This window comes from Canis aureus, chromosome 30 (genome assembly GCF_053574225.1).
Source record: "Canis aureus isolate CA01 chromosome 30, VMU_Caureus_v.1.0, whole genome shotgun sequence".
Lineage (NCBI taxonomy): Eukaryota > Metazoa > Chordata > Mammalia > Carnivora > Canidae > Canis > Canis aureus.
In genome coordinates, this window is record NC_135640.1 from 33,031,787 (window position 1) to 33,051,736 (window position 19,950).

Consider the following 19,950-nt stretch of genomic DNA (forward strand, 5'->3'; position numbering starts at 1 on the left):
ATTTACCTGTATCTGAAGAAAACATTGAGAAAGAGTCAAATATATTACAGATTAAAATCACAGGTAAAACTCAGTCTAACCCATATTACATACTCATTCACTCACTCACATATGCAGAAAGAACAAACATACTGATTGATCATGAACTACCTATTAGCAATGGATATGAAAAGTAGGTCTATTTAGAAACAAATTATCTCAAATACTTAGACTTACTGTCTTGCTGTCTTGCATGTTAAGACCATTACTTACTAAATAAAACTTAATTTTTTTTTTATTTAAGGCAATCATAAAACTTTACTGGTTTTTTCTTCCCATTTTTGCATGAGCAGACTGATTTTAAATGCTAAATTTTAGGCAAACTTAAAAAATTGAATGTGAATGTAGTTACTATTATTATAAATTTTGGCCCAAAGCCAACCTACTTATGGTTTGTAAACATTATAAAAAGAACAACGTTGGTCATTCCATCAAATATAATTACTCATGGATTTAAACAAATAATATCCAAATATTTATTAAACTCTAATAAGCTCTTTAATTATAAGACATCAATTAGAAAAATAAAATTAAAAGAAAAACACTAAGTTCCACTTTTCTTTTTAATTAAAAAGGAAACATTTTTGTATAATTATATTTCACATCTGAGGAAGTGTACATAATCTTATGAACTGGTAAATCAATTAGCTACCATTTAATTCCTTCATCTTAGAAAGTAAGTATAGATATTTACATCTGTAAACTTACCATCTAACACAATTCCAGCAATTTCTCTCCCAACAGGAAAGAAATCTTTCTCCATCTTCATTTCTGTCAGAAGCTAAATCATGACAGACTGTTATTGTTAAGAATAAATCCTGGTTTCTTCTCATATATAAGGAAAGCAAGAGCAAAAATTAGACCACAGAAAAAGCAAATATGATTTAATTTTTGGAGTTAAGACAAAGCAAAACACTTCACAAAATTAGTTTCTCTCTATAGTGGGCAACCAAGCGTTGCCTGAACAATTAGTTGATCTGAAGAATTTAGGTATTAGTATTATTATTCAAATCACCACTAGCATCCTTTATTTAGCAATTTTACTTGCCACATATGAAAGGATATTATGGCCAAAAGTCTAAATACTTTTTACTAGTCACTTCATTCTGGTGGGGCGAAGGGAGTTTGGAGAAGATATTGCTGAATAAAGGGGATGTAGTCATGGAGGAAAAGAGGGTCTCCATTCCAACATCTTTGGACATGATCTGTGTGTTTCTCACAAGTCTTAGGTAAAGGGCAGGTGGAAAAAAGCTATGGGTATGCATAAAGGAAACTGCCATACAATTTCAGATTGGAGTTTCTTTTTTTTAAAAGGGTAGATTACCATTATTATTTTTAAAAGATTTTTTTTTTGAGAGAGAGAGAGGGTGAGAGTACGAGAGAGAGGGGCAGAAGAGAGTGAGAGAGTTTCAAGCAGACTCCATGACTAGTAGGAAGACCATTGTGGGGCATGCTGTCACGATCCTGAGATCATGACCTCACCTAAAACCAAGAGTTGGATGCCCAACCAATGGCACCACCCAGGCACCCCAAGGATAAATTATTATTATTTTTTAAAAGATTTTATTTATGTATTCACGAGAGACACAGAGAGAGAGGCAGAGACACAAGCAGAGGGAGAAGCAGGCTCCATGCAGGGAGCCTGATATAGAACTTGATCCCAGATTCTGGTATTATGTCCTGAGCCAAAGGCAGATGCTCAACTGCTGAGCCACCCAGGCATCCTGGATAAATTATTTTTTAAGAGGTATTTTGTTAGATTCTGAACCAATTAAATGCTTGAATTTTAAAGTGGCAGCATACATAAACCTGTAGCTCCTGCCACTTGCACTTTTATAATAATACTGATATGCCAGACATATTTAAAGATATAGGATTGTAGGAACCACAAGAAAAAAAATAAAATCTTTAAAACAATAGTATTAATCTTTACAAAACTGAGTAAATGGATCTGCTTTATTTATCATGGCACATTTAACCACACCTTATTTACTATTTAAAGACTGTTCACATACTTCATATCAACCATGATTGATGACTGGGGTGGTAGGAGGTTGGGGATGTGTAATTATGAGCAAGAGAGAGACAGAGAAATGACATGAAGAATATGAACCCTGCCTAAAGACATTAACTAGAAATAGCGACAGAATAGTTAATAAGCCATTGATTAGATTTCTAGTTTTATTTTTACTGTATTTATAAAAGTAGTTTCTTCCTTGGGTCACCTGGGTGGCTCAGTCAGTTAAGTATCTGCTTTCAGCTCAGGTCATGATCCGGGATCCTGGGATCAAGCCCCATGTGGGGCTCCCTGCTCACCAGGGGGGTCTGCTTCCCCTCTCCCTCTACCCCTCCCCCTGTTCATGCTCTCTTTCTCTCAGAAATAAATATAAATAATCTTAAAAAAAAAGTAATTTCTTAAAGGCCTTAATTATAAATTCTCAGCCTTTCACAATGTAAAGGAGTTTATGAACTATTTTCATGTAATAATATAAAATGTATGACTTCAGCTAGATAACAGTTTAATACAGAAACACAAAAATTCACATTACATTTTTTTTCCCCTAGCTGTTTTAGTCTTCTAAGGATGTTATTTTTTTTGGCACTCCGAAGTCAGTTCTCATTATATATTTGTACACTAAATATACCAGGAACTCTCATTTGACTTTTGGTCAAAATAAAAGCCTCATACTGGGCAGCCCAGGTGGCTCAGCGGTTTAGCGCCACCTTCAGTCCCGGGCCTGATCATGGAGACCGAGGATCGAGTCCCACGTTGGACTTCCTGCATGGAGCCTGCTTCTCCCTCTGCCTGTGTCTCTGCTTCTCTCTCTCTCTGCATCTCTCATGAATAAATAAATAAAATCTTAAAAAAAAAAAAGCCTCATACCTTTGTATTTATCTGGCTTAGAGCACAAGCTTTAACTTGAAGTCTCACATAGTTATCCTCTATAACAGGAAGATTTTCCTAGAACCAAATGATAACATATTTTTTTGAGAACATACCTTTATGTTGTGAAAATTGTCACACATAACTGAACAAAACTAAACCCACCACAAATCTTATACCTAACTTAAGTGAAAAAACCACAAGTAATTATCCCATAGTATATAATTATAATAAAAAAAACAACAGAAGGGGAAGTTTGGGGTAAAATATTTAAAAAGCCTTAGGATAGTTATTTTAAAAATGTATAGAGATGAATATGGACACATACATAGGCAATACATATTTAGGATAAAAAGGAGAGCAACAAATACTGTACTTAATTTCAATCTAAATAACCTCAAAGCATCAAAGCTTCACATATCCAGGGATATCCTTATATGCATAACATAAAGCCTTCACTGATTTTGGAATTTTCTTAATGCTATAAATGAAGTTGCTTGGTGTTACCTGTGTATCTCTTATTTAACTTACCCTTTTTAACATCTGTCTTAGACATTTCAGCATATCCCATGGGATTTTTGGGGCCAAAATACAAACTTAATGTATCTGAATTACTGCACTATCCCATAGCTAGATATAACTTCAAAGGCAAAGAATTGCTCAACTCAGGTGTTCAGTGTCACCCACTTGTATTATTTATTAAATATAATATCACTTCTGCCAAACAACCATATCCTGGCACCAATAATTAAAATATTCCTCTCAACTCCTGATATGCCCAAACATTAGCTCAGAAGCTGGGGAAGAATAACTACTTCTAATAGCCCCTCCTATGACCTATCAAAGAGATTATGGTTTGACTTGACTTGAACTTGATTTGACTTGAACACAATACTTTGGGAATATCTCTTTTTAAGTTTCAGATTTGATAGTATTTGATATTAGGAAGATATTCAATATTACTGATAAATGTGCAGATTTTACCCATGATTGTATGAACCTGTACACGATTCTTCCCGAGAGCCAATCAAATCTCTGAGATCTTCATCCTGACTCAAGCTGTCTGAGATTTTGACTCCTGACCTAACTAATTTTGGAGTTAGTAAAAGATAATAGAAAAATTGGATTGTGCCCATGATCTAGACGTTCTTATTACCACCATGAAATAAATATAGTACTTAGTTTAGGGTCCTAGGTTGTCCATGGAATGATTCTGGCTTGCTACAAATCTTTGAAACAATCACCAGTATATGAAAATGTTATTACCTATTCTTAAAGTGGGCAAAAATGAGAGACAATTTAGAACTTAGCAAATGAGATAATTTTGCAAAGCTCAGAATTTGGTTTGGAGAACAATGCTTTTCTACCTCTTTCATTTTACAACATGGGAGAAATATTTTCTGAAATATGGCTACAATCTGAATACTTACTTTATTGTGGTATTCTGAATATGTCGGGTTAATTTTGTAACATATAAGACTATCAAGGTTGTTCTGTTTTCCTAATATGTTTTATACCACCACCCTGAGGAACTAAAAACTCTTCTGAAGCAACTCTTTAAAAAAAGTATGGTTATACTGTAACATGGACCACCATTTCCACATAAAATTAAAAGAGTTTGTAAGTTTCATTTAAGTAATTTTTGCTCACTTAGTTCCATTCAAACTAACTTAACTGACACTATTACATAAAGAAAATATGTAATATTTTTAGAAAATATGCAACCTTTTTCATTTAATAATTGAACAATTTTTCTTACCCTTTCTTGAAATACAAATGTTATTTCTTCATTTGTAGAACTCTTTTGAAAATATAAGCCTTTCATAGTCACCTAAAAAAAAATTCACATACACACACACACACACATATATATATATATGTAAGCATGAAATAAAATGTCTCCCAGACCAAATGAAAGCAAAAATTGAAAAATAATGCTGGCAACAGATAAAATGACTACACATAGTTTTCAAATAAAACTATTTAGATAATAATTCTTGAAAGTGGTCAAATAATGGGATGCCTGGGTGGCTTGGTGGTTGAGCGTCTGCATTTGGCTCAGGGCGCAATCCTGGAGTCCCGGAATCGGGTTCTACATGGGGTTTCCTGCATGGAGCCGGCTTCTCCTCTCTCTGCGTGTGTCTCTGTCTCTCTCAGTGTGTCTCTCGTGAATAAATAAATAAAATCTTAAAAAAAAAAAAGGAAGTGGTCAAATAAAAGGATAATCTCGGAGTACATATCTTAGTAAGAATGGGTTTAACATTTAACCTTTCAAAGCAAAGTGACCAAGTGCTTAATTTCACTTTGCTATTCAATAAAAACTATTAGATGTACTTAAAATTTTTTTCACAAGGGCCACAGAACTCAATTTTAACTACTAAAAGAGGCATCTGAAGGGATTTCAAGGCTTTTTATTTTTTATTTTTTGGATTTATTTATTTATTTGGGAGAGCATGAGCGGGGAGGAGCAGAGGGAGAGGATCTCAAGCAGATTCCATGCCAAGTATGGAGCCTACATGGCTGGATTGTAGGACCCTGAGAACAGGACTTGAGCAGAAATCAAGAGTCCAATGCTTAACCAGCTTAGCCACCAGGAGCCCCAGAGCTTTCAAACTCTTAAAAAAGACCATTAAAAAGAAAAAGTGAACAGTCAAGACACTCATTAAAATCATACCCCTGATTCTTCTGTATCAGTTTATGAACCTGAACCATGTAATGGAAGTATTAAATCTGTATTCTGTGAACCTGTTGAAGCATCTCTAAGGATTCTACAGTTGTTTAATTTTCATAATAGTTGGCTCTTGAACAACACGAATTTGACCTGCACAGGTCCACTTACACGTGGGTTTTTTGTTTTTTTTTTTAATAGTATGTTACTGAGGATCCCTGGGTGGCACAGCGGTTTGGCGCCTGCCTTTGGCCCAGGGCGCGATCCTGGAGACCCGGGATCGAAACCCACGTCGGGCTCCTGGTGCATGGAGCCTGCTTCTCCCTCTGCCTATGTCTCTGCCTCTCTCTTTCTCTCTCTCTGTGTGTGACTATCATAAATAAATAAAAATTAAAATAAATAAATAAATAGTATGTTACTGTAAATGTATTTTCTCTTTCTTATGATTTTTTTAAATAAAATTTTCTTTTTGGTAGCTTACTTTATTGTAAGAGAATAGAATATAATACATGTAACATAGAAGATATGTGTTGGCTGTTTTTATCAGTAAGCCTTCAACAAGCTATTAGTAGTTAAGTGTTTGGGGAGTCAATAGTTACATGCAGGTTTTCAACCACTCAGAGGGTTGGTTCCCCTAATCTCAGACCTGCTCAGGAGTCAACTATAATTATACAGCAAGACTATTTTCTAAAATGTCAATTTTATAGAAGTATAAAATACATATAGCCCAAGTTCACAGATCCTAAATGTATAGCTTACTGAATTTTGAAAAGTGAACATGGCCATGTCACGTCAAGGAAACATGACATCACTAGAACTCCAGAAGTTCCCTTGTTCCCCTTCTAGTCACCACCTTCCCTTCCTAAGGACACTTAACATCCCAAGTTTTAACAGCACAGATTAGTTTGGTCTGTTTTTGGTTTACAGAAGTGAAATCACACTCCTTCACGTCTAGTTTCTTTCTCTCAATATTATATCTGTGAGCATCATCTATGCTGTTTCCTATATTGTGGTTCAGTTTTTACCCTTGTTATTTATTTATTTGTTTGTTTGTTTAATATTTTACTTATTTATTCATGACAGACAGAGAGAGAGAGAGGCAGAGACACAGGCAGAGGGAGAAGCAGCCTCTGTGCAGGGAGCCTGACGTGGGACTCCATCCCAGGTCTTCAGGATCACACCCTGGGCTGCAGGCGGCGCTAAACCACTGCGCCACCGGGGCTGCCCTATTACCCTTGTTATGCTATATTCTATTGTGTGATTAAATTATTATTTATAAAAAAAAAATTAAAAAAATTATTATTTATCCATTCTACTACAGACAGACACTGGATTGTTCCAGTTTGGGTCTTTTACAAATTATCCTGTTAAGACATTCTTTTTTCTTTTTTGAGGGGGACATTAATTTTTTAAATTAAATTAAGTTTAACATAAATTAAAATAATTGACATATAGTATATTATTAGTTTCAGAGATAGAGGTAGGCCAGATGTTAATTCTAACCATTTGATTGCAGGTATGTGTATGTAAGTGTGTTGGCTGTTGTGGCAGGGGAGAGAGGAAAGACCTAAGCAGAGATAGAAGCTATGTATTCTCACAATTTTTTTTTTTTTTAACATTTTATTCTTCTAAGTTATCTCCACACCCAATGGAGGGCTTGAACTCACAACTTAAAATCAAAAGTCGCAGCTCTACAAACTGAGTCAGCCAGTCACCCCTCCTACAATTTAATTTTTTTTTTTTTTTAATTAAAAAAGGCTTTAGGGATCCCTGGGTGGCTCAGCGGTTTAGCGCCTGTCTTCGGCCCAGGGCATAATTCTGGAGTCCCGGAATTGAGTCCCACGTCGGGCTCCCTGCATGGAGCCTGCTTCTCCCTCTGCCTGTGTCTCTGCCTCTCTACCTCTCTCTCCGTGTGTCTCTCATGAATAAATAAATAAAATCTTAAAAAAAAAAACAGATTTTATTTATTTGAGAGAGAAAGAGAGAGAGCTCAAGCAGGGGAAGGGGTAAGGGGAGAATCAGACTCCCCACTGAGCAGGGAGCCTGATGTGGGGCTTGCTCCCAGGACCCTGACCTGAGCTAAAAGAAGATGCTAACTGACTGAGCCACCCAGCGCCCGTCCCTACAGCTTTAGATCCAACCCCCTTTGCCTAGGTTTCAAGGCTGTCTAAAATGCATATTCACTGTCTCTAATCTACTTTATTCCCGTTTTTCTAACACAGGCACACTCTCGTTCTGAGCTAGTCAGTGTGACCTCACACCATCTGGTCATGTGCGTCTCAGGACGTACAGGCGTTGCTTGTTCTCTGAGACTATGCCCAACTTACTTTACAGATTCTGCCAAGTGAATAAAACTCATGTCCTATTCCAGGACCACACCCTGGGCCAAAGGCAGGCTCCAAACCGCTGAGCCACCTGGGGATCCCCTATTTGATTCTTTTAGTAATCCCTATGCCCAACATGGGGCTCGAACTTACAACGTGGAGATCAAGTCACATGTCCTTCTGACTGAGGCAGCCAGATGCCCCTGCCCAATGAATCTTAAAACATATGGCACGTTCCCCAAATCAGTAGTCACATGGGCCTCATACTACTTGCACCCCAATTTCAAAGACCCTGGAAGATAACTGTTTGTCTGTATTCTTAAAGGATATGTTATATACATAATAATGTTGATATCTTTAGTCAGAATGTCCTAACTGGTTCCTCTAAATCTGAGTTAAAATTGGCCCGATTAGTGGGAAAAAAAGTAATGTTTAATTGGTCCAATAAAAAGCCATGTGGGAAGAAAAATATCCTCAAAGTTACAAAGTGAAGAAAGAAGAGTATTTTTAGAGAAGTGGCCAGAAGAAAACTGATGAAATGTTATTTACTTGTTTTCCAGATCACAAAAAGGAATGCTGAGTTCTTAACACTAAGAAAATGAGAGAATGGATAATATAGCTTCTCAGGTGGTAGTCTAGATTAAATGGAACACTTAGTCCACTATTTAATAAAATCTTTATTGAATGTAAAGATATTTGCATATATAAGATAAAATAGTTGAGTATCTTTGGGGGGGCCGGCGGAGGGGCAGTGACACAGGGCTCAATCCCACAACACTGGGATCATAACCTGAGCTGAAATCAAGAGTCAGATGCTTAACTAAGCCACCCAGGAGTCCAAAGACACCTATTTTAAATAATTTTTGATGGAAAGAAGAAACACTTGAATATAACACTTCAAGAAAGCAGTTAATAAAAATACTGACCTTTAAAGGCATTTCTAAAAAAACCAATGGGAAGAAACTTTGAATGGTTTCATCTTAGTTATAACAGCAACATGAACTCCATTAGCTCTTCTGCTACATTTAGTCCCTCAAGAAGCTCATCTATTAATAATTGTAAATAAAACCTCTACAGATTATTCCTTATCTACACTTTCAGACTAAAAGTGTTCTGAGGGGATCCCTGGGTGGCTCAGCAGTTGAAGGTCGGCTTTTGGCTCAGGTCGTGATCCTGGGGTCTTAGGATCGAGTTCTGCATCAGGCTTCCCGCAGAGAGCCTGCTTCTCCCTCTGCCTATGTCACTGCCTCTCTCTCTGTGTCTCTCATGAATAAATAAATAAAATCTTAAAAAAAAACAAGAACAACTTCTTGCTTCAGAAGCAAAATAGGAATTGTAATTTTGATTAAATATTTACTAGTAAATCCACAATGAAGAGAAAATAATTCGCAAGATGTGTATTTCTTACATTGTATAAAAATAGAAAAATTATTTTGCAAAATATATTTTAGCATGTGTAGATATGTAGATGTGTGTATTTTTGCTCTTTTAAAAATGTATTTTATTTATTAATTTGAGAGAAAGTGCAAGCGAGCAAGCATGAGCAGGGGTAGAGGGAGAGGTATGCTCCCCACTAAGCAGGGAGCCCAATGTGGGGCTTGATCCCAGGACCCAGGGATTATGACTTGAGCTGAAGGCAGATGCTTAACTGACTGAGCCACCTAGGCACCCCTAGTTTTGCTCTTCTAATCATAAAACTCACCTTAGCTTAGTATAGTACTGTTCGGGGGGGCCTAGAAAAATCATGTTGTCTTTGAAATATTCAATGTAAAGTTCACAGGACCATTATTTTTAATAATAATAATAATAATAATAATAATAATAATAATAATAATAATAATAATAATGTAATCAGTCCCTCATTGGGCTCTGTGCTTTAAGAAGCACGGAGTGTGCTTGTCCCTCTCCCTCAGTCCTTCCTCACCTACTCATTCTTTCAAATAAATAAAATATTTTAAAACTATTTAAAAAATGTTTATTCTCCCAATTCATGAGCATAGAATGCTTTTCCACAAACAAAGCTAAAAAACACTGTGACTCCATGGTGAAATATTTTAACAACTTCCAAGCTTTCTCATCCTTTTTCTTCACAGAGGTACACCAATGAATCAAGAGCATATAGTACAGGGAAAGTGATCTTTTATTATTTATAATACAGCATGGAGATGGCTCAGTTGGTAGAGCATATGACTTTTTTTTTTTTTTAAGACTTCATTTATTTACTTTAGAGCTAGCTAGGGAGAGAGCCCAAGCAGGGGGTGAAGCAAGTGGAGTGGGACAAGCAGACTCTGTACTGAGCACAGAGGCCCAAGCGGGTCTCAATCCCACTTCTCCAAGACCACCACCTCAGCCAAAATCAAGAGTCAGATGCTCAAACAACTGAGCCATCAAGGTGCTCCTAGAGCATGTGGCTCTTGATTGTTGGGTCCTGAATTCAAGCCCCATGTTGGCCTAGAGCTTACTTAAAAAACAAAGAAAAAAAAATATGGCATGGAGTGTTTGTAAAACTACCAAAATATGTCACCCCAAGTGGTAGGTAAATTAACCTTGTATGGGGGAACCCTCTCTGTTTCAACTCTGAACATTTCATCTGCTATAAACTAGAGCAGAGACATCAATGAAGTGAAATTATTGATCAAAAAACAATAATCATACACTGTTGTGGTTGACAGGATTTAGAAGTCAAAACTGACCTGAGTTTGAATTCTGGTTCTTCTATTTACTGGCCAAATGGCTTTAGGCTATTCAATTTTAATTGTCCAGGCCTTAGGTTTCACCTCTACAAAGCATGGTAGTTACCTCCAACGGTTGTTTGACTTATTTTTTACTTTTTTAAGATTTTATTTATTTATTCATGAGAGACACAGAGAGAGAGGCAGAGACACTGGCAGAGGGAGAAGCAGGCTCCATGCAGGGACTCCAACGTGGGACTCAATCCTGGGTTTCCAGGATCACACCCTGGGCTGAAGGCGGCGCTAAACCGCTGAGCCACCCGGGCTGCCCCCAACAGTTGTTTTAAAGATTAAACAACACAAGCAAAGCATTCAGTACAACACCTGGCACAAAATAAGCATTCAATACGTGCTGGCTATTTTCACTATTATTTCTGCAATTTGGGCAGAGAACCTCTCTAAAATAGTTCCCAGGCCCATCTCACAGAGCAGCAAAGGGTTTGGTGACATGCAACTCTTTGAGCTTTAACACCTTTTAATTTCTGCAGGGGGCACCTCTATCATCTGGACCTGCCGGGTCCAATAACAGCGGCCACTAGTCCACAGGTGGCTAAAGAACATGTGAATTGTGTCTAGTCAGAACTGAGATGTGGTGTCAAGGTAAAACACACGTTAGATTTCAAAGATGATTAAAAAAAAAAAAAAAAAAAAAGAATTGCCACGCCTGGCTGGCTCCATCCATAGAGCAGGTGCATCTAAATCCTGGAGTTGCTGAGCTCAAGCTCCACGTCGGGGTACAGCTTATTCTTTTTTAATTAATAAACAGACGAATGTATAATATCTCAATTTAAAAATATTTGATTATGGGTAGAAATGATAAATTTTTGATATATTGGGTTAAACGAAACATTGTGAAAATTAGCTTCACGTGCTTCTTTTCACTTTTTTTTTTAATGTGGCTACCAGAAAATTTAAAATTAAGTGCCTCGCTTTGTATTGAGCAGAGCTGAGTTGAACACCCCGCTACTCAGACCTTGGACGAGCAGCCTGGGGAGCTGGTGGGAAATGCAGAGTCTCAGGCCCCGCCCGGACCTGCAGAATCAGCATCTGCGCTCGTACATGATTCTGAGGCGATTCTCACGCGTTGCTCCAGAGTTTTCCGCTGTTCATCTTAAGAGGGCATATCTGGCCGCATAATCACGTAAATGCAAATAACTTTGCTTCACTGAATAAGCAAAGTGAAGCAGGAAAAAAAGCGGTGGCAGAGGAGTGAGAGAATGAAACACTAACTTAAATTATAGGAATAAAAAGAAAGCAGGGGTGGGTGTGCAAAAAAAATCCAACCTGGGAGATTCAGGGGAAGGGAACTTCCCGACTCTGGCTTCTATAAATGTAAAGAGAGATGCAAATGGAGATAAAACCCACAATCAAAACCTGTAAGGACCAGGAAATGGTCAAGTCTTTCCCGCCCCTCGGCGGCCTCAGCTAAGCTAGGCCTGGGCCCAAGAGGGTCTGGGGTTGGGGTGCAACGCGACCCACCACTCACCCCACGGCTGCACGGTTCCGCGAGGCGTCCAAAGTCCAAGGCCCCGCTTCCGAAGACACAGAACCCAGGTCCGGGGACTCACCTGCCTCCGAGGCGCCCCAACGGCCTGCGTCTTCGCCACCGCCACCTTGGAGTCCTACTGCAGAGGGCCCGCCCCCGCTGGCCCAGGCGCTGCTCCCATTGGTCAGGCCTCTCGTCACTTCTGGACCGGAGGCTGTGGAGAACGCCATAGCAACCGAACGCAGAACTACATCTCCCAGAATGCCCCGCCCGGACGAGACGCCCCGGGGCTACCAATAAAAGGGCGAAGTTGTAGTCTCACGGATGGGTTCCGTTTTATGCAAATTTCTATTAAAGACCACACCCTTCCTCATTCCAACCGTTTGCCCTACCGCCTTCCTTGGGCAGTGACCCGCCTCTTTTTCCGCCTCCACGTTGCTCTCTCCCTTAAAACCTTTTGTAATTGACTTAGGTGGATACAGCTTAATAAGTGCCTCGCAGGACAACGGACGGATGCACCCAAACCGGTGCAGCTCCAGAAGGCGGGTCAGGGAAATCCCAGTCCAGAAGGTTACGCCTTCTGGGAAGGGGGCGGGGAGAAGTGACAAGCGCCCGCCCACCAAACCCCTTTGCGCGCTCGCTGATTGGTTCACGTGGCTGTCACTCCGTCCTCTTCCATTTTTTTTTTTTAGTTGCCCCCGCCTCGTTCCCGCGGTGGGCGGGGGCAGCGGCAGGGGGCGGTGAGGAGGCGCGAGCGCCTTCTTGCGATTGGCGAGTGCCGGCTCCCACCCATCCGTGGGCGGAGATGGTGGCGGGGACGGGGGCGGGAGAGGCGGCGGAGGGAGATGAGGAGATAGGTGGGAGCGAGGGAGCGAGGGAGGGAGCGAAGGAGGTAGAGAGGAGCGGAGGAGAGGGGAGGGAGCGCAGCTTGGTTGCTCCGTAGTACGGCGGCTCGCGAGGGAGAATCCCGAGCGGGCTCCGGGGCGCACGGGCGCACGGGCGGGCGGGGATGGTGTGCGGGGCTGCGGCTCCTGCGTCCCTCCCCGCGGCGAGTGAGCTGCACTGATTTGTCCCTGGGGCGGCAGCGCGGACCCGCCCGGAGATGAGGTGAGGAGCTGGCTGGACCGGGCGGCGGGGGCGGCGGCGGCGGCGGCGGGGGCGGGGGCGGGGGTCGGCGCGATGGCCGCCCGGGGCGCGCGTCCCTCGGGCCGCCCTGCAGCCTTCGCCCGGGAGGCGCGGCACCCGCCGCCCCTGCGCGTCGTCCTTCCCATCCTCCCGGGGGCGGCGGCGGGGCGGCCGGTGGGGCGGCCGGTGGCCGGCGCGGGGAGGCCGGGACGCCGCGGCGGGCCGAGCGGGTGGCGGCGGCTGCACGGGCTGCGGGCTGAACGCGCGTCCGCAGCCCCGGCCGGCCGAGCGGGGCGCCTCCGTCCGCGGGGGCGAGGGGGCGTCCGGGCCGAGCCTCCCGGGGACCCGGCGCCCGCGGGCCTCGAGCCCCCGGCTCATCCCCTCGTCTCCGTCGCGCGCCGGTGAAGGGCAGTCAATGCCGCTCGGCCCCGAGGCGCCCCGCCGGGGGTCCCCCTCCGCCGCGAGCGCGCGTCCCCGGGGTCCGCCGCTCCTCCCGGCCGCCGCCTCGCGGTGCGGACCCCGCGGGGCCACCGCCGCGGTCCCTGCTCGCCCCAACGACGACCTGGGACCGGGATCCGCAGGAAAAGGAACCCGGCCCATGGGGTGCACCTTCCTTGACTTCTCTGTCTGCCTCGGGATTAGAAAACAACTTCGCAGATAACATTCCCGACGGGCATCTTTTGTTGTGATTTCGGACTGGAGACGGGCTTTGCTTTTGAAGAAATAAATTCGCGTCTTTTCAGAATTAATTAATTAATTATTATTATTTTTTTGATTGCCCCGCTGAGTGGGAGGCGGTGGAGATTTCTGATAGCCCCTTAATATGAAAGTTTCCCTTAGAACTTTGTCATCATCACTGCTATTCTGAAGACAGCACCAGCCTGAAATTTTAAATATATGCGCACTCCGGACAGATGCCGTCTCTTTGTGCTTATCCCCGGGCATCCCGCTCTCGCCGTTTCCGTGGTCAAACGCGCAAATGATAGAAGCAAGCACAGTAAAAAAGGACAGATAATAAAAACAAATGCATCTGGGAAAAAAAAAAATCTCAATTCCGTTGACGGGAGAGAGGCAATGTCACTAATCCCTTTGAACGGATGAAGAACACACAGGCTCAGAGATCTCATGCATTAGGCAGTGGACAGGATCTGAGGTTAGGAACTGGGGCCAGGACCCAGCAGGCCAGCTGGTTCGCGAAGTGCCACTCTCAACCCCTAAAATGGGAGGGATGTATTTGCCTGGATACCTTTATTTTTAGCTGATGTAAGGTTGCAGAAGCTTAAATTTCTCTCTTCAAGGTTAGGATTTCTACCTGTTTATCTCTGCAAACAAAATGCTGGGTTTTTTCTTTAAAAGATTTTTTTTTTCCCTTCTAGTTTACATGACACATTTATGTTGCACTCATGGTGTTTGCTTTATAACTAAAAATGTACGTCCTTGTAATATCCAAGGGAAATTTTTTTTTTTTTTTTTTTTTTTTTCTGTAGGAGGTTGGTAAAGAACCCAGGAACTTTTTTAGGTAATCTAAATTGGAAATGAAGGGGCACTAATTTAGTGGTGGCATTAAAACTATTTAAAAAGCATTTCTGATAGAATTTTCTTTTAAATGGCGTTTCTTTATCTAAGAATGTGTTGAAGTTGCCGAGGCACATGGCACCTTCACAAAACTCTATGATTATTATTCTGCCTGAGTAGGAGAGGAAATGAACAAATTTTTGATGTACTTTGGAACCCTGTGGATTGTTCAGATACTAAGCATTGTGAAATAGGGCATAAAATGAGTAGTAGCAAGTTAGTTCCCTGAAATGTTTGTCCCTCTTAGCATTTTTTTTTTCAATTTACTAGAAATTTCCTTTTTCTTAATGCTTATCTCTTCTGTTGGTAGAACTCAAGTTCATCTTTTCAGCAAATGCCTAGTTTGAGGCAAATTCAAATATCCCATAAGATGTTAAGGGGGAGGTGCTGGTAAATTGCTCCATTCTTACTCATCTTTTTAATTTGCTAGATTTGTGAATGACACAGAATTAATTACTTGAGGGTTGGGTTTATGTTACTCGGTTCAGGTTTCACTGCCATAGCACTAGTCTCTTCGGAATGATCATTTTCTTCTGAATGGCTCCACTTACTGGTGGGTTTCTCAAAGTCTGGACCTCAGATCATTTAGATCAGCATTAAGTGAGGTTCTTGTTAAAAATACAGGTTTTGGGGATCCCTGGGTGGCTCAGCGGTTTCGCGCCTGCCTTTGGCCCAGGGCGCGATCCTGGAGTCCCGGGATCGAGTCCCGCGTCGGGCTCCTGGTGCATGGAGCCTGCTTCTCCCTCTGCCTGTGTCTCTGCCTCTCTCTCTTTCTCTCTGTCTATCATAAATAAATAAAAATAAATCTTTAAAAATACAGGGTTTTTTTTTTTTGTCACCTTACCTCAGAATCCGATTCCTGGAGATGGGACCCTGGAATCCGATTTTTAAACAAGTTCTCCAGGAATTTCCCTTGGAATAGAAAAGTTGGAGAACAGCTGGCCCTGTGCTTTCCTTCTCCTAAGACCATCCCCTGAAGTGGATAGCAGATTTTAAATAGCAGACTAAGTTTTATACCTTAGGCTGCTAATAAAAAATGGACTACGACCTTCAGATATATAATGCACCTAAAATATATGTTTCAGAAGAGCAGAGATTTTGGCTCATCATTCTATCTCCAGTGCCTAGAATAGTGCCTGGAGGAGCTCCATTAAATATTTATGAGTGGATAAGGTTGCAATGAGGCCACACTTTAAAACCTTTTCTTGTAAAATTAATATTATTACTTAGTCACGGATTTTATAAATTAGGAGCCACATGTACTGTGCCCAGTCATTTATGTAAGTTTGTTTGGCTCTGAAAAGGGAGAACCTTTCCCAAGAATAGAAGGCACAAGGTGATTAAGCTGAAAAGAAGGCTTCTATCAAAATATTGTTTAGAGACTAAAAACGTAAATTTAGGTCCCCATGTAGTGGTGGGTTACTATTTAACACTATCTCAAAATGCCACTGGTATGCTATGATAAACCCAACATACTGCTGTAAAAATTGGTTTACAGAAAATACAGAAAATTGGTATGTTTTCCAATTTCATTTTTCACCCTAATAAAATATGACCTTCAGTCTTTTCAGAATCCAGTGTAGTACCCCATAAAGAACAGTTTCTGTTATATAGTTGAGGGTGCTGAATAGTTAGGAGTAAAATTTCTACAGGGTATTATTGGGTTTGACCACACACAATCTGTGACTTTGATCTGGCCCTTAACCTTTCAATGTCTCAGTTTTTTCAGCTGAATGGGAATAATAATAGTAGGTTAAGTTTAAGTACTTCAAATGCTTACATAAATTCTTGAGATATATTCATGTACTAAATGGTAATTATGATGATAAGGAGTTCGAGTATATAAAAATATATAAAACTCAAACTAATCCATTTAATTTTTGTACTGCTGCACTTGATGGTAGAAATCCATCTCTTGAAAAAAAGAAGTCTCTTGCTAATTTCTTGATACTAATTTTTAATTGGATAACTAACTTTTTAATTGGATATCTAATCTTTAATTGGATAACTAACCATTAAAAGTAATAAACCATCAAATATTGTGTAAATAGGTATTTTTCTAAATAAAGATAAATCTTGTCATCGCTTTTAGATTTGTTGTATATTTTAGAAGCAAATTGCTAATCAGTTCATTTCCCTTGTATTTTAAGGAATTGCGTGTTTATGGTAGAAAGAAATCGAAATAGTGAAAAGTAAAAACTTCAAAATACTTCTATATCCACTACCTCAGTACCTATTTCTTCAAACCCTCTTTTTTGTGTGTGCATGTGGCTTTTTATATACAATTTTTGGTAACAAATATGGGGCCCTGCTATACATGATTATTTTGTAACTTTGTTTGTTTGTTTGGCTTAACCTCTTATATCATGAATCTTTCCATGGCTATATCGTCAGTTGTAATAGTTTAATAACTGAATAAGATTCCATTTTATGTCTGTGATCATTTAACCTATTTTTTTTTATCAGACAGTAATTTTCTTTTTTCTCCTGCTGTTAAAACTCCGCAGTGACTATTCTCCTACATGCATCTCTGTGTATACTCGGGAGATTTTTTTTTTTTTACTGTAGGATAAGTTTCTAGAAGTGGATTTGCAAGATCAAAGTACAGTGCATGCAAAGTTTAAGATTTTTGATACATGTTGCCATTTAGAAAGGTTGTAGCAATTTACATCCTTACAGTGGTGGTTGAGAGTTCTGTTTTCTTCCCTCCCTTTTTTTGGAATGAGTTAACCAGTGACAAACCTAGTGAATTATTATTTTTAGGAAGAAGAAAGGGATGTTAATGTGATGTGTTCAGGAGTATGATCTGGAAAGTCAGAAAATTCATGCACTGCTAATAGTGATAGCTAACATTTAGCAAGTCCTTTTGCATCATTTGATAAGCACTACCTCACTCAGTCTTCACAAAATTGTCCTTTTTTAGATGACTATGCCTTGGAAACTGAAGTACCAGCAGTTAAGGAACTTTAAAGAGCCAGCAAGTGGCCACCCAGATGTGTAAGTCCAGAGCCCAAATGTTCAGCCACGATCCTGGACTGCCTGTTTCTTGGACATGATTTATAGGCATTAGGGTATTTTTATATTCCTGATTTCATTTTTGGAATAACCTGGAGGTTCTCTGCTGCGTATCAGTTTATAGGCCTGAGTCCCTCTTGTTGAGAAGTTAGTCATATAAGTTAGCTCACAAATAAGCCTTGTCTACTATCTAGCATTCGTCTCTCAAAGCAGCTTATTATCCTTTCCAATGTAGTGGTTTTCCTGAAGTGCCCCTGCATGAAAAACAGGATTAGAGTTACAGAGAAGACTAGTGAAATTTGAAAAGGCGGTTCACTTGTAATGTGGACTTGCCTTGGAAACGACTGTGTGTAGACGTATGATAAGGAAGACAGCTGGGAGTCTGTCCAAACGTTCCCATATTGGCCAATTTGGAGATTTGAATCAGTCTGTGGAAGTTCACTTCAGGAATGTGATGGCCTCTCTGTACAGAGATGTCATGGATCCACCCGGAGATTGCTAAAAACAAAAAACCCAAGCCTGTTAATAAATGTGATGGTAGACTATCATTAACATTTTGTTGCTAACATTTGTAGCTCTCTAACCAGGTGAATTTGAAACAGGTTGATCTATTTGAATTCAGTGCTCTTTTGACCTTTTTCTGGGAGAATTAATCGGCCGTTTATCTTACTAACTTATTGCCCAGAGAGAGCATTGGTGAAATTGTTTTGGCTTTAGCTCTCTGGCCTGAGTTTGCTTGTGCTGAATTGACAGCTCAATTTTAAGCTGGTCACTAAAACCCATTCAGTGTTGTGTGGTGTGGGAATGGTACAGAGTACTTTGCACTCTTGGCTGAATGGCAGTCCCAGGAGTTGAACTGAGGGGTGTGATGGAGTTTCAGATTCAGCTGAATATGACTGTGAACATAACAAGGTCATAGCAGTGGGTCAGTTTTTCTTTTTTTAATCCTTGATGTTTAAAATAAAACATCTTATCCTAATGCACAAGGGCAGTGCTTTTGATCCTCTTGCTTTATTTTTTTTTTATTTTTATTTTTTTTATCTTTGATAGTCACAGAGAGAGAGAGAGAGAGAGAGAGAGGCAGAGACACTGGCAGAGGGAGAAGCAGGCTCCATGCACCGGGAGCCCGACATGGGATTCAATCCCGGGTCTCCAGGATCGCGCCCTGGGTCAAAGGCAGGCGCCAAACTGCTGCGCCACCCAGGGATCCCTGATCCTCTTGCTTTAATGGGCATTTTGCCTTGTTTTTCTGTCAGTGATGGTTTTGTTCATCCTTGTGTCTTGCCTGCAAGTCCTCCCGGTGACTGGTAGCATGGATTTGCAAGACATGGATACAGCTCATGGAAATGAATGCAGCCAAGTGGTTTTTAGTGCCATGCATTAGCCAACCTAGTAAAGGAGGACATTGATTCTTTAAATATTTTTTTTATTTATTTGAGAGTGAGAGAGCACTTGTGCGTGTTGGGGGTGGGGCAGGGAGAGGGAGAGAGAACCCCAAGCAGACTCCATGCTGAGCGTGGAGCCTGACGCAGGGCTGAGACTGATCTGAGCCGAAACGATGAGTCAGATGTGCAACCAGTTGAGCCACCTAAGTGCCATAAGGAAGACACTGATTCTTTTTACTTTCTAAAAAAAAATTTATTTATTATTTATTTGAAAGAGAGTGCGTGTGAGCACACAGCAGGGGAAGAGAGAGGGAGAAGCAGATTCCCCGGTGAGCAGGGAGCCCTATATAGGGCTCAGTCCCTCACCCAGGGATCATGACCCAAGCCAAAGGCAGATAGATGCTTAACCAACTGAACCACCCAGGCACCCCAGGAGGACACTGATTCTTATGATAAAAGCACTGGAAACAAGATGCTCTTGGATCTGTTTGTTTTATCTTTGTGTACGTGCGTGTGTGTAGGGCTAATTATTTTTTTCTGAGACAAAGTTCCTGAGCGGTTACATTGTTCTAACAAGGGTAGTGTTTCCTATCATAAGTCATTGTATAAACATACACACACCATTCCTGTATGTTATTTATAATAAGAGTCTGTGGAAGATCTATAATCTTTGTTGTGGAGATGCTGTTTTATAACAATCCATTTCTGCTGCAAACC

The 19,950-nt window shown here is 40.9% G+C and overlaps 2 protein-coding genes across 19 annotated transcripts in view; one reads left to right on the top strand and one right to left on the bottom strand.

Annotated features, from left to right (window-relative positions):
- The window catches only part of CRYZL1 (crystallin zeta like 1), a 35,509-nt gene extending 22,800 nt beyond the window's left edge, over window positions 1–12,709 (bottom strand). The window contains exons 1-6 of one of the 13 annotated variants that reach the window (XM_077879073.1): window positions 12,526–12,709; window positions 12,134–12,347; window positions 4,947–5,109; window positions 4,683–4,754; window positions 2,924–3,001; window positions 748–820 (exon numbers count right to left, since the gene is read on the bottom strand). In XM_077879073.1, the coding sequence (XP_077735199.1) occupies window positions 748–820; window positions 2,924–3,001; window positions 4,683–4,754; window positions 4,947–4,976 (253 nt within the window). In that variant the 5' untranslated portion in view covers window positions 4,977–5,109; window positions 12,134–12,347; window positions 12,526–12,709. Of the gene's footprint in view, window positions 1–747; window positions 865–2,923; window positions 3,002–4,682; window positions 4,755–4,946; window positions 5,110–12,133 lie in introns of those variants that run through there. The other 12 variants (XM_077879074.1, XM_077879075.1, XM_077879080.1 and 9 more) reach the window with 12 other exon arrangements.
- A 293-nt stretch (window positions 12,710–13,002) lies between these two features.
- ITSN1 (intersectin 1) overlaps window positions 13,003–19,950 on the top strand; it is a 216,032-nt gene continuing 209,084 nt past the window's right edge. For 2 of the 6 annotated variants that reach the window (XM_077879068.1, XM_077879071.1), the window contains exon 1: window positions 13,005–13,240. The gene's annotated coding sequence lies outside the window, so the exon portion shown is untranslated. Of the gene's footprint in view, window positions 13,241–19,950 lie in introns of all 6 variants that reach the window. The other 4 variants (XM_077879070.1, XM_077879069.1, XR_013368767.1 and 1 more) reach the window with 4 other exon arrangements.